The sequence below is a fragment of the Pagrus major genome, chromosome 21 (assembly GCF_040436345.1).
Source record: "Pagrus major chromosome 21, Pma_NU_1.0".
NCBI lineage: Eukaryota > Metazoa > Chordata > Actinopteri > Spariformes > Sparidae > Pagrus > Pagrus major.
In genome coordinates, this window is record NC_133235.1 from 4,111,247 (window position 1) to 4,125,394 (window position 14,148).

The 14,148-nt window shown below is 39.3% G+C and overlaps 2 protein-coding genes across 2 annotated transcripts; both read right to left on the reverse strand.

The window, feature by feature from the left end:
* Window positions 1–251: 251 nt before the first annotated feature.
* On the reverse strand, window positions 252–5,879 carry LOC141016466 (uncharacterized). Its single transcript, XM_073490852.1, has one exon. It carries the CDS (start codon window positions 5,877–5,879, stop codon window positions 252–254), a length of 5,628 nt encoding a protein of 1,875 aa, XP_073346953.1.
* A 271-nt stretch (window positions 5,880–6,150) lies between these two features.
* Window positions 6,151–11,093, reverse strand: LOC141016467 (uncharacterized). The gene is made up of 13 exons (XM_073490853.1): window positions 11,033–11,093; window positions 10,786–10,889; window positions 10,395–10,667; window positions 10,157–10,250; window positions 9,938–10,005; window positions 9,616–9,834; window positions 9,448–9,507; window positions 9,208–9,348; window positions 9,005–9,046; window positions 8,818–8,898; window positions 7,938–8,717; window positions 6,498–7,883; window positions 6,151–6,165 (listed from the first exon to the last, which is right to left on the reverse strand). The coding sequence occupies exons 1-13, from the start codon at window positions 11,091–11,093 to the stop codon at window positions 6,151–6,153; spliced, it is 3,324 nt and encodes a 1,107-aa protein (XP_073346954.1).
* Between the last annotated feature and the right edge of the window lie 3,055 nt (window positions 11,094–14,148).

Consider the following 14,148-nt stretch of genomic DNA (forward strand, 5'->3'; position numbering starts at 1 on the left):
AGAATTTTTTTTTGTTTTTTGTATTTTTCTTGAACACACAATATGGACTTACACAAAACTCATAAGGAAAGATAAATAACTAAACATTCTGAAGAAGGTTTTTTTTTTAATAGATATTGAAACACACAACATACAATTCATAAAATGAAACATGCATATATAAATAACTACAATATAAACTTTATCAACAAATATTTTTTTGTCTTTTTATATTACTACTGCTATTTCTGCTCTTGTCTCCAACTATTCTTCTAGGTCCTAGATGTAAAACAACACATGATCCCCTCATGGTCACTGAAATAAGTTGGCACCACTGATGATTCAACAATATAATGTGTTGTTTTCACATACACATGATCAATTAGTGTGCCGTTTTCTGTAGTTGGTTGTTTCACAAATTGAACAAACCCTTTGTTTGTCATAAATTTGGCAACTGACGATGATTTCAAAATGTTGTCATTGAAATCTCCTATGACAGCAATTGTGTCACTTTGTGGATTCAGCCAATCAACTAGTTTGCCTACATTTTGTTTAAACAAAGTCATGGGATAAGATTGTGGTCTGTAAATTACTGCCATTAATATGTTGTATTTAGTGCAGTGGTAAACCAAACATTCTAAATTTACATTTGGTACCTGAAGAACATTACATGCCAGATTGTTTGCACTATAAAGGCCAACTCCACCATGTTGTTGGCCTTGAATTTCTGACAATATTGGGTTGCTGCTACTGTAGGACAAGTTCCTTGACTGATTATGAAAGATATAACCGTCCATCTTTACAGTTTCAAATGACGCAATTGCAGGCAGCCATGTTTCTGTAACAGCAATACAGTTAAGCTGCAAATGCTGTGTACACAATGCCAAATCAAATATATGTTGCGTCAAATTCTGCACATTCATCAAAAACACAGTAAATGTCTGCTGATTGAATATGTGCCTTGTAATATTGGTGACCATGAAGGGAGGCATTTTTTCAATTGCTTCTTTAATTTTATCCTGACAATAGATGGCTTTCTCCTTAAAATCCCTAATCACTAACCCTGACAAATTTCTAACCCGACTTAAAGCTACATACGCCTGTCCAGCTGCAAAAATCTTGTCAAGCGACACTACCGCTTGATCTACTGTAAGGCCTTGTACTTTATGAACAGTACAAGCCCAGGCAAGCTTCAGTGGAAATTGTCTTCGCATTCCACCTTTTGTAGTTACTCTATCCTCTTCTGGTTCAATGCCTGTGGAACCCATATCTACTGCAGAGGCAAATGGACAGCGCTTCCTTTTCTGTATGCCTACCCTATTGTCATCAAATTTCACATACACCGTCTGTGGAAAGTGCCTTTCGTCATTCTCTGGATAAACTATGTGTGTCACAGTGCCACATACCCCATTAACTAGACCGTCCGCTACATCCAAGTTTTTAAACAGCATTACACGGGCATCTTTCCCTAAAAGCAGTGTCTCATCCAGACATGTGTCGTATGCTCTGGAATGATGTCCACTTATCAACTCAAGCTTGCCTGTTTTCTTACTATTAACATAATCCAGAGCCTCTATCCTAACATAATCTGGACAACTTTCAAACAACTGCTTGACATTATGCTCATTTACTTGTTTATTTGTTGAAAATATGTGCAAATTTGAGTTGAGTTCACCACTTTCACAACGTTTTAACATTTCTATGTCACTTTTCAACATTGGGGTACCTTTTGAACGAATTCTAACTCTGTTCAACAGGTCTGCAAATACCTGATCTTTTTGACGAACAACAGTTTTTAATTCTGCAACCTTAAACAACTGAGACCACAAATTAACGCCTTCGCTGTCTAAGTACAGAGCTCTCCCTTTCACTGGAGGAAGCTGATAAAAATCTCCAACTGCAATTACACTCACATTTCCAAACGGGGAATAGTCACCAGATTGTTTAATTTGTCTTAATCTCCCATGGACATAGGCTAATAGTTTGTGATTGACCATGGAGATTTCATCTATTATCACAATTTGCAAGCTACTGTATTTAGCACGTAAAGAATTCAGCTTCTCCTCACCCAATGGAGTGTAAGGTAAGCGTACATCTTTACCAATGCTAAGTGCACTGTGAACAGTAGTTGCATTAATATTATGCGCCGCTATCCCCGTTGGAGCTGTTAGTAGAACGCAAATGTCGTCTGGATCCTGACACGCTCTCGACAACAACCTCATTGCTTCGTATTGTATAGCTCTGATCAAATGGCTCTTACCTGTCCCCGCACCACCTGTAATAAACACATGTATTGGATTTGGCTTTGCTCCATTTACCATCTCTAAGCACCACTGCCTAATCTGATAAAAAATACACATTTGTGTCTCATTCAAAGACCTAACTAATGCCAGACCATCATGTCTGCAGAGGACATTGTTCCTCTTTTCTAAATGTGCAACATCTTTATTGTTTACTGCTAAATCTGGAATGCTATCTACGTGTTCGTCCACTATCTGCTCAGTCTCTCTACGTTCCTCTATACACTCTAAGCGCTCCAATTCCTGCTCTGGGCACAACTCGCACCAGGCATCTTCCACAACACCATCACTACTGATTGAAATTTGAATATCATCCAACTCGTCTGCATCTCTTTCATAAATGCGTCTATTCTGATCAACAATCACTTTAACCGAATGTAGCAGTTTATCACCTAATCTCACATGACCATGACTATAAAACTGCTCAAACGTCTCAAACCCTGCTGGTTTGAGCTGGCTGTCTTTACAATACGGCAGGAACAACTGCAAAATGCTTTGATGGAACAATTCCGGATTTTTAGTCTCTGAAAAGCGCACGTAACGAATAACAGCGGGCTGCGAACGTGTTCTTTTCACAACAGAACCACAATTATTGTTCAATTTAACCCTATTGACACACCTTTCATTTTTACTCAGAACACGATACTCTGATGCAAATGTTGCCAAACACATGTCATAAAATGTATTGTCCTTTGGCCTATTCTTGTACCTGTCAACAGTGTTCCTCATCCACATATCTTCATCGTTAAGATCATGTGATGATGCCTTTTGTTTTAACACACTTAAAGGCAAACTCATTCTAACTATGTTCTCCCCTACTGGCACGAACACAACTTTTCTAGAGCACTCCTTAAGATGCATGTTTGTCAATCTGTACACTGCCTCTTGAGCACAAACATCCCTGTTGTGTAAATACACACTTCCTAAATTTTTCAATGCATCTTTAGCATTACTATTACCCTCTTTAGCTGCTTCCCTCTGAGCATTTCCTAACAACAATCCCATCTCCTTTTCTGCTTTGGAGATGTACGATATAATGTACACTACACAAGCATAGGCATCAACAACATATTGGATGTCAATATTAGCGTTCCAGCATTTTAAAAGTGGTTTGCTATACTGATTTATCCAAACCTCATTTGCCTGCCTCTTCAAAACAACATGCGTCTTCCTGCCAACACAATTGTACGCAGCTTCAAAAACACTTTGATTTAATCCTAAATGTCTAAACAACTGTTCCACACTATCAAAATTGGCATTGTCATCTGAAAGAGCTGTTTTAATTTTTGTCATAATGGCAACTGCAATCTCTTTTTTCATAGTCTCTGGTTCTTTCTGCTTCTCATTTGTGCATGCGCAGCTGTCCAATTTCTGTGCTTCATCTACCTTACATTTACAACATTTTGTGTTGTCCTGTTCACCAACTTGACGTGAAATAAAAGTTTTTGCTGATGGCGGCTTAGGAAAATTGAAACGACAAACAGTTTTATTTTTTTTACAAGATTTAGAATGTCGTTTAGAATGTTGTTGCACAGATGTAACAATGTCCAATAATGTTTCATCCTGTGCTGGTAGTTCACATGTCACATAGTGATCAATAAATTTAACAACCTCTTCATCTGTGTTTGTATCGATTATTGGGGCATTCTCTATCCAAAACAGGCAGTGAACATGTGGTGATCCACGCTGCTGGAATTCCACCCTATAAAAATAGTCCTTTATTTTGCCAATAGGATTAGACGGAGACATGAGCACCTCTCTTAAAAAACAATGCCAGCGAAAATCAAACATAGTGGCTGCAGTGACCGGATTGCCGCGCAATAGTTTACACCTATCTGCCCATTCTAACTGTTCAGCTGTTTCTATTCTACCTGCCTGTTTCAAAATACTATTGAGGAGATTTTTCCATCGCATGTCAGCTGAAGAAAACGAACAAAACCAGGTAGGGACACCCAGCTGACGAACACAGGCCAACAAATCACGCTGGGCTGCCTGCCAAAAAGATGGGGTACCTCGAATAGGTTTAAGAAAACGAAACCCATCATCAAACTGCAACAACTTCTTCAAAGATTCTTCGTCATTCACCACATTTCTGCTAACTTTTTGAGATCTAGCACCTCCTCTGCCCTTCCGCAGTGCTATTGATACATTTGACACGACCTGTTCTACCTCAGATAAGTACTGAGCAAAAAAGATGTACTCAACATTTTGTGCAAATCTACCATCAGCATGTAAAATCCTGTTATTAAAATAACGCGACAAAGTCAAACGATGCTGTCTACTATCACAATATGTACCAAGTCCACCAGGAAATAACACTGGGAAGCATTTTGCTTCATTTGTATGATCAGACAACAACCTGACAGGAGAGTTCCCTTCTGCTGGAGCCAAATTCAATATATCATCAAAATACTGATCCAGTGTTTCCTGACCAATATCTACAGGCATAAGACAAGTGTCTTGGAACATGCAATGTTGTTGTCTATCATGCAGAAGCTCATCTTCCCCAACATCTGCAGATGCTTCACCACCACCATTACAATCACCATCAGGTTCCCTACAAAAGTGGTTTATCCACGCTTCATTAAACTCTACATCTTTATAATGGACATTTGTGTGTTTTAAATATTGCAAGGCTTGCCTTACGTGCGCAGTATCAACAAATTGATACTCATAATGTCCTTTATAAGTTAGCTTGCGCTTCAACTTTACTGGCAACAAAGATCCTTCCATTTCTGTACGTGGCAGCAAATTGCTCGTCTGCACAATATTTGCAGGAACACACGTAACAGGTCCATGTACTCCATTTTGCCCACCTTTAGGCAATGCCAACATCTTCATAAATGGAATATGCAACGCGATCAAATGTTGCTCTAAACTATTCAAACACGCCAATTCTGGTGGAATGGGACAAACTGCCAAATTATTCAATGCACATTCAGGTGGCACTACACCTTTACTAATCTTAGAATGACACGTGTAACAAATCCACAGCTCTCCTCTACCTGTATCCAACCATTTACACGGCAGTACACAGTCTTCATTACATTTATGTAAATAATCTTCACTAATACATTTATCTGCAATTAAACTTATTTCTTTCCTTTTACTATAATTATCTGTTTTACATTTCAAAACCTGATTCTTAAACAACCCTCTGTGGCACACACAGCACACATAATCTGGCCCATCTTTAACTTTATCCCAAAATTGTTCTCTAACATAATCAAACTGCTCTGCCTTTTCTTTAATTTTTTCCCTCTTCAATTTGTTTCCTGCTATAACACGTTTTTTTTGCTCAAGACTACCATGATACTTCTTTGTACTCATGGCTTTTACATGCTGTCTGTGTACTTCACTTTCTTTATATTTCTTTTTACTCATCTCCTTAAGTTTATGCTTATACACTTCACTTTCCTTATATTTCCTTTTACTCATCTCCTTAAGTTTATGCTTATACACTTCACTTTCCTTATATTTCCTTTTACTCATCTCCTTAAGTTTATGCTTATACACTTCATTTTCCTTATATTTCCTTTTACTCATCACCTTAAGTTTATGCTTATACACTTCATTTTCCCTATATTTCTTTTTACCCATCTCCTTAACTTTATGCTTATACACTTCACTTCCCCTATATTGCCTTTGACTCATCTCCTTCACTTTATACTTGTATACTAAATTTTCCTTATATTTCCTTTTAATCATTTCAATAAATTTATGTTTATATAATACATTTCCCCTATATTTCCTTTTATTCATTTCAATAAGTTTATGCTTATATATTAAATTTTCCCTATATTTTCTTTTGTTCATTTCAATAAGTTTATGCTTATACACTACATTTTCCTGATATTTCCTTTTATTCATTTCAATGACTTTCATCCTATACAACACATTTGTGTTATATTTCTGTTTACCAATTTCCTTGACTTTCTCCCTATGCAAATCATTTTCCTGGTATTTGTTTTTCCGTGTTAAGTTCTTTTTACTTTTCAAATACTTAGAAGCACTAACATTAGTTAACTTAAATGTACATGAAGTCTGCTCTTGCATAGGCACAGTACTGTCCTGCTGTTCTATAACATTGTCTTCAATATTAATAACTTCTTTAGCTACACAACCTGAAGCTACAACTGCACTTGAAGTGTCAGCACAAACGCTACTCTGTCTACTTTGCTGTCTTAAATTGTACCGTCCCAAACGAGACGCGCTCACTTTGCAGTACCTATAACAAGTCTGCATCTGAGGCCGCATGACACAAACAACAGTCTCATAATGGTTACCGTTACAATTCTCTAAATACACTGCCTGATTGGACAACTGCTTGTTCTTGCAACTGTATTCAAGCCAGCGATCACCACAAAACGTGAAAATATTTAGTCCTAAACAATCTGCTGCTGCTTGAATCTCTACTTCAGTGGCCCAACTACCAAGACAGTGCATTCTTGATCTACTCAGATAATCTGACATTGAGGAATACTCAGGACGCAAAGTATATGCTAGAGGACTGGCACGTAATTGCTTATACACAGCTAATCTAATTTTTCTATGATTGTTCTCTGTGCCACACACAGCTTGACTAACCGCTCTAAAGAAACAATTACCATCACCAACTATTTTCTCGTTCTTACAAGGAGCCCCTAATGCACCAACCTCTGTTGATGCCAGATCAAGTTTCTCCGACTCTACGTTCAACTGTTTGCACAAAGCTTGAGCAACGTGACCACGCAGCGGATTGAACTCAAAACTTTTACTTATCACATCACTAACAAATACAACGTCTGAATTAACCACATTCACGTCCCTGCTTTTCAACTTTTTCGATCCATGATTACCCACTGAAATCTTGCGTTTCACACCTCTCTGACTGTTGTTGTCAAGTGTTACCTGTTCAGTTGACACACTAAGTGCTGGCTGAAGAGGTAAGCTACAAACAAACTCAACCTCTCTTCTTTCCTCATTTGCACTTTGACTTTTGTGAGTGACACAAACACCAGCAATCTCAAACAGCTTTGGAGTGTTCATTGCACTGGTAAATTTACATATGTGATCAAACACACGATCAAGGCAACTAAAATAAACAACAACACTAAACCCGTTGACATCTACCATGCCATCTGCATCGCGTGCATGAGAATCAACAACGGCATACTGCCCATCTCGACCAATGATACCACACGTGGTGCCACTCACAGTCAGAAAGCATGTGTCATATTTGCTAAACATCTTTCCCAAACCATTCCTGAGAGTGGTGTACACACCTGCATCAACAAGCTGTCCCTCAACAACATCAACGTCACCAGAAACGTACTCACCATACTCAAACTGAAATTTCTCTCCATCAATAATGGACTCTTTGGGCAAATCTGGAACACACAGCAGTTCAGAACTCCCGCTGATGGAATTACTTTCACGCAACGACGTGTAGAGCTCGTCCCCTAACTCTACAACCTTATCCAGATCGCCAGACTGCCACAAAAACACAGTATCGATGCTGTGTTTGGCTAAAGCTACCAAACTGACAGCCATACACTGGAGCCCTCCGTGTTGGAACCGAGCGTCCCCTTGGTGAAAACTTCCCCTGATTGATCTTATGTCAGTCTGTGGCCTGACCGAAATGATGTCCTCAAGCTCTGCTGCAACGCTGACGTCAACAGTCTCGCCTGCAAGCAATGTAGCACTCTCCCTGTCGCCATGTACTGTACACAACATGACAGAAATGCCATAGACGGCATACCACTTTGCACCTAAAGAGTCCTTCAAACAACTGATGTGAAGCATCAAGTCATTAAGGCACGTGTTGAAGACAGCCACAGACGTGCCAATACTTGATGCCATCCCAGATGCACCACGTGTGCCACAATCAACAACCACAAAGTACTCGTTATGAAGAACAATGGCACTAACCGCACCTTCGAGGTTCAACAGACACGTGCCGTGGTTAAACAAATGCTCTTGGAGCTTCTCGTACATCAAAGTGTCATCCTCCAGCCAATTAAAATCACTACATGCTGGAGGAGGAATCGCTACCTGCCACTGCCTGCCAAACACATTGTGCTGTTGAATCAACTTGCACAACTCCTGTTCAGTGCCGCTCTTTTGCCTAGCTTCAATGTAACTGGCCAGTTTGCCACCTTCTACACTTATGCTATCAATATCTGTCCCTTTCCACGTACACACTGGAGAAATGACATGTTGCATAACTGCTGCAACACCACATGCCATGGACGTATTTATGTCATAAGTGACAGGTGCACTTCTGACATTACTACCAGGAACAACAGACTGCAAGGTCTCTGCACACCTGCAAGAAATGGGGTTAACGTCACCATTACCTTTGTTGGATCTTGGTGTGGGCGAGACACCAAGATCGACGACAGGCTGTAGGTCCCCTCCCTGCGCAGCGACAACATTGGCGACAGCAGCGGTGGCAACCTAAAAGAAAACAAAAACACCATGAAATGATCTGGATAAATAAACTATACTACTATTATAAAAAGGTAGTAGACACACATTTTGCACAAACTGTACTAACCTCCCCCCTGGCGTCCACTTTCACATGAGCAGTTGCAGGCGGTGGCACGGGTTTCACCACGGGCAAAGCTCTCGCCGGGACCTAGAGAACATTTTTTCCAATGATTATCCAATTATTGCCATAATACTGCAGACATGCACAAAAAACAATCTTAATAACTCAAATATTTAACAAAATCAAGACAAACCTTCTGGCTCGCAGAAGTTCGACGATGTTCCACTTTTGGACGCTAATGGAAGAAAAACAATATACACTTTATTAAGCCATATTTGAGCAAAACCCATTGTGGACCATATTGTGCAATTTTGCATGTTGTTGTGAGTGTATCAGGAAAAAGGAGATACTAAAAAGACTTCAACAAACCAACATATACAACTTGTAGCAATATACCTTTGAGCTTCGTGGAACAGCAGTTGAATCAGGGGTAGGAAAATGGGACGGAACAGCAGCATCCATCGCAACCAACACAGAACTGCTGAACCAAACAGGGTTTGGCTCAATGTAGCACTGACGTAGTGCACTTGCATCAACCTGTAAAATACATATACAGAATGAATGCTTTGTCAAAACGCCATCATCTAAACAACAATCGTGTCTAAAACAGCCTATGTCACATTTATCATAACATACCTGCTGCTGAACCATCCTCTCTGCACCAAAGGACTGCTCAAGTTCCTCAGGTGCTCTCCTCTGTAATGACAAAATAAGATATTTTGTATTAAACACCCTGTCAACCATTACACAGGTCAGCTGATAAATATTACATCAAACACAGCACTATAATGTGTAAACAATTACCTTCCCACCCTTGCCAACAGTTGTCCACCCTGAGGGGTTTGATGGACGAGGTATGGTGACCTGTCCCGTGACAACCACCTTGGGGACGACTTGCCTACGAGGCGGCGACGTTCTGGGAGCAACCTGTACCTTCGGTGTTGGAGGCTGCAGTTGTTCAAACGCAGCCGTCCACAGCAGCCCGGCTAGAATGGGCATGCCGTCACTATCGCTGAGATGAACCTGTGAAAAGAACAAAAAGGAAAAGATTAAATGATATGGATCTACAATAAATATGTCATTCAACTACAGAGAAACTTTAGATGACACTAGATGTTCTACTTACACCATCTCTGCTCCACAGCTCACGGCACTTCATGGGGAAATGCTCAGCAGTAGGGAAGTACCTGACACCTAATAAAGATAAACAAAATACATTATTGTAATGTCTATTAAATTTAAAGGAACAATTATGGAAATTATAATATTCATTCAAACAGTCTGCCTAATAACAAATGATGCATTGTACATGGAACTGTTGTCAAACTACTGTTTTAAAGCTTACCCATACGTGCTGACACACGGCGGAACTCTTGACGCATGAAGTCCTGGTGAAGGACTTCAGCAGCCAAACGAGGTGGGAAATCCACGACACACACCTGTAGACCAAAGTGGTTGTTAATAACTATTACATTTTACTGAAAATGCCATAACTAATAATATAAACATACATTATTCTGTACCTTCATACAACTACATTAACTATGGTAATATATCAATAAATACAATAGACAAAAACGTACGTTACACCATCGCTCGCAGGCAGCGTGCAGGAGCTTAGCGAAGTCTGCCCCTGCCTCATCGATGGTCCTGCTGGATGTCAGGTTGTTGCTGGGTGCCAAGACCAGGACTGCGTCAGGAGACCGAGGAACAGCAGCATGCAGCAACTCAGTCCTCAGCTCTCTCGCACAGCCCCCAGGCGTGGACATGATGCCAAAGGAGAGGGAGCCCTGTGGCATCACGACAAAGCCATCTGCGATAGCACGCAGATGGGAATCTCCTACAAGAAGAACAAACTGGAAAAAAGATCGGATTGTTATTGATTGAAATTCACTAATCATTACAAGTCCTCTTTTCTTCTTCTTATTATAATAATTCTTGTTATTATTATTATTATTATTATTATTATTATACCTTCTCGTCAGGGAGTTGGCACGGAATGACCAACTTGTGCTGTCGTCCAGTCAGTGACGACGTTGGCCATGCTCGCACAGGATTGCGGTAACCAGTGCCGTGCTCTAATAAAACACAGAGAAAAAAAGACACCAAGATACAGTTAATGAAAGCTTACAAATCATCATCACAAATCATGTAAATGCAACAGACCTTGCCACTAGGCAAATATATACACCATTCACATACAACAACAAATTGTACATACCAGCGTCAGAAACATTGGCAGACTGCTGCGGTTCCACGTCAACCGTTCGCCGTTCTGCCATGCGTCTTTTGGCTGCCTCCGAACGACGAAAAGACTTGCCCCGTGGCATCTAATAACATGAAAACAATTGATTAATATTGGCATTACAACTCATCTTTAGCCTACAATAAGTAAACATATACATCTCAACACACATGTAACAAGCAAGCAATGCTGGAATAAGAAGAACTATAACTGTTACTTTAAATATTCATACACACAGAATAAAACTACACTAAAAAATTGATAGTTTAATTTAACTCTTGTATTATGTTTGATTGCTCCCCCTACCTCTTTGTTTGGTGTTACTGGTAAAATTTGACTATTCTGGTCTAACTGCTCTTACATTAACATTACAAAAAACATCATTCAAACATAATCAGCACCAACTTCTATTTAACACCTTTTAATGGTGTAAATAATGTATCCAGTTAACAATGAATATTAATAGCTGCAAGGAACATCGATACATAACACTGAAAATCGAAAAAAACATCAAAACAGAGATTACATTCACAGAACATCAGAAAATGAATATGAAAAATAATCTTTGTGTGTGTGAGTCAGTTAAATGACTTCACTAAGTGAGTAACTGAGTGAGTTGACTGAATGACTGAGTGAGGACACTGAAATAATCTAATACTTATTCATTCCCTGTAATAGTCATTTTTGACCAGGAAAACACAGAATGTATGTCCATGTACCCATTTTACAACATCATTCTCCCAAATACATAGGTCGATTCATGTAAACAATAATTACTAAGACGCTTTTTTACACCTACTGTACTGTCGTTCTACACTTTGATTATATTGCTAATAGGAGAAGACTAGAGTGCCGATCAGTAAGTTGCTGCCGCGAAGTTCAAAACTGTACTCCAGCCAATCATGGCACAAAACGCCTCGAAGTAGAAATTTACTCCCGACAACCACCGCGCCACAACGCCAGCGAAATTTGAAATATAGTCGCACAAATCGCAACGCAATAAAGGAGTTGTTCACAAGTGCGTAGATGTAACACTTGAAAAACCTTTGATATTAAAATAATTTAACATTGTCTAAAGACCGACATTGCTAATAGCACGTAGCTAAATAAGCAAACAAACCAAAGCACTCATATGCTACAAAACATGTGGTTATAATCTGTGCTTACAACCAACCACCTCTCCTATAACTACAGGACAGCTGTTTCCAGTAACTACACAAGACAAAGCTCGGTAACATTTAGGTTATTTAGAATAAAACATCCAAATGTTTTCGCTGCCGAGCAATGCTAATCAACGTTGTTAACTAGCTATCTCGTTACAACAAACCAGCCAAAAGTGTGAATAACAGCACTATTATACTCATTTCCAAACCACATACACGTAATTTACCTTACTGAAGTTACTAGTACTGTAGATACTTCAGAAATACACATTCAAAATTACAGGTCGATGAAGCAACTAGCATACACGTTAGCTCGTATCGCGGCACAAAGAAGTCTTCTCTGTGCCGCGATGGCAAACAGCGGCCCTAATCAAAATCAACTCACCGTGTTAACCAAGTTGAGATGCCTTGAACAATGCTGTTGTCTTAATCCAAAAGGTCCTGTAACTCTTAGTGTAGGTGTTGAAAAATCTTTAGAGCCGGAGTAGATGAATCTGCACAGGACGAGATGAAGATAACAGACGAGTCGAGTCAAGAGGTCATGAACCTGGTGGGGCAGCTCAGGACGTCTGCCCTTTTTTATACATTGTTGTGGGTGGAGCTTAATGAGCGACAACAAGTGGGAGGAGGAACACTCTGGAGGAATGAGGACGTAAGTGAACAAAGGCAACAGAGAGACACAGAGAAACATAGTGGGACAGAAAGAGAAACGCTACAATAACAGAGACCATGAAAGATAACAAACAAAATATAATAAAGTGCTCACGTTTACTTAGTGCAAACTTTTGCGCATTTGTGTCTTAAGTAATCCATTCATGTTAAAATAACTGACAAAGACGTTAAAACGTTGCATCTCTGACGTCACGTTTTTCCCACTACGTAATTGGTTAATGCAACCAAATCCATTTCAAAAGTTTAACAAAACCACCTCAGCTACTTTTCCCGTCGTTTTCCATAAACAACTGATATAACACATTGTTAGGAGACTATGGCTGCCAGCTGGACATATTACCGCGAAAAAGACACATTCCCTTAAATGCCACTTAATTCTTCATTTAGAAATATTAAATATCTGTCTAACAATTGCCACATTCCAAAAGCCAACGTCAATAAAGATATTATTCACATGACATTATAACAACGTCCATAGAATGACAAAAAGTCAATAAATAAATGTTCAAATTAAGAGTAGGACGCCAGAGAAACACACACATCTTTATCATGATATGAACCGTAACGCCTGTTTTGCAGCAGAAGCGCCGACTAGGTCGCTTTTTAACACCGGAGATGCTTAACTGAACGCGTACAAACAATAGCGAATAACTAACCAAACACTGCTGCGACGATAATGCTGTCTCTAAATGAAAAGGACGACAATCTGTCTAGTACACTGTGTTTCAGACATTGTGCAGTAAAGTAATTTCTCTCAACACGTGATTGGTTGATGCGCTCAAACCATTTCAAAACATGATTCAAATCCAACTCCGCTGCTTTTCCGCAGCGCTTTCCATAATCTAAACATATTATACATTGTTGGAACACTATGGCTATCATGTCAGCATAATACCGTCACAAGGATATAGATCACCATAACTACCACCTAATTCTTCAGTCTGAAATATTAAACATTTGACACAGTGCCAACATCACAGTACTTACGTTAACACAATGTATCGCTGCTACACACTGGCGATTGAAAACACGCCAAAAAAGACGAACAAATAACAGATGACATATTTCACATAATTTAACATTGACACATATCCCCACTAAATGCACGCAAAGTAACATGCCAACCCCATGTTGTTATTACTGGAAAACCACAATGTGTTGACAATAATAAATCACACATTTTCCTACTGACATTATACTTTTATGTTTGACTTTAAATTAATTATATTACCACAATGACTACATTAAAATACTACT

Excerpts from the sequence above, each read along its gene's own strand:
- LOC141016466 (XM_073490852.1), bottom strand. The coding sequence starts at position 5,879 with ATGGGTAAAAAGAAATATAGGGAAAATGAAGTGTATAAGCATAAACTT.
- LOC141016467 (XM_073490853.1), bottom strand. The coding sequence starts at position 11,093 with ATGGCAGAACGGCGAACGGTTGACGTGGAACCGCAGCAGTCTGCCAAT. Across the intron at positions 9,508-9,615 it reads CTGTTGGCAAGGGTGGGAAG|AGGAGAGCACCTGAGGAACT; the intron begins GTAATTGTTTAC and ends TTGTCATTACAG. Across the intron at positions 8,899-9,004 it reads GAACTTCTGCGAGCCAGAAG|GTCCCGGCGAGAGCTTTGCC; the intron begins GTTTGTCTTGAT and ends AATGTTCTCTAG.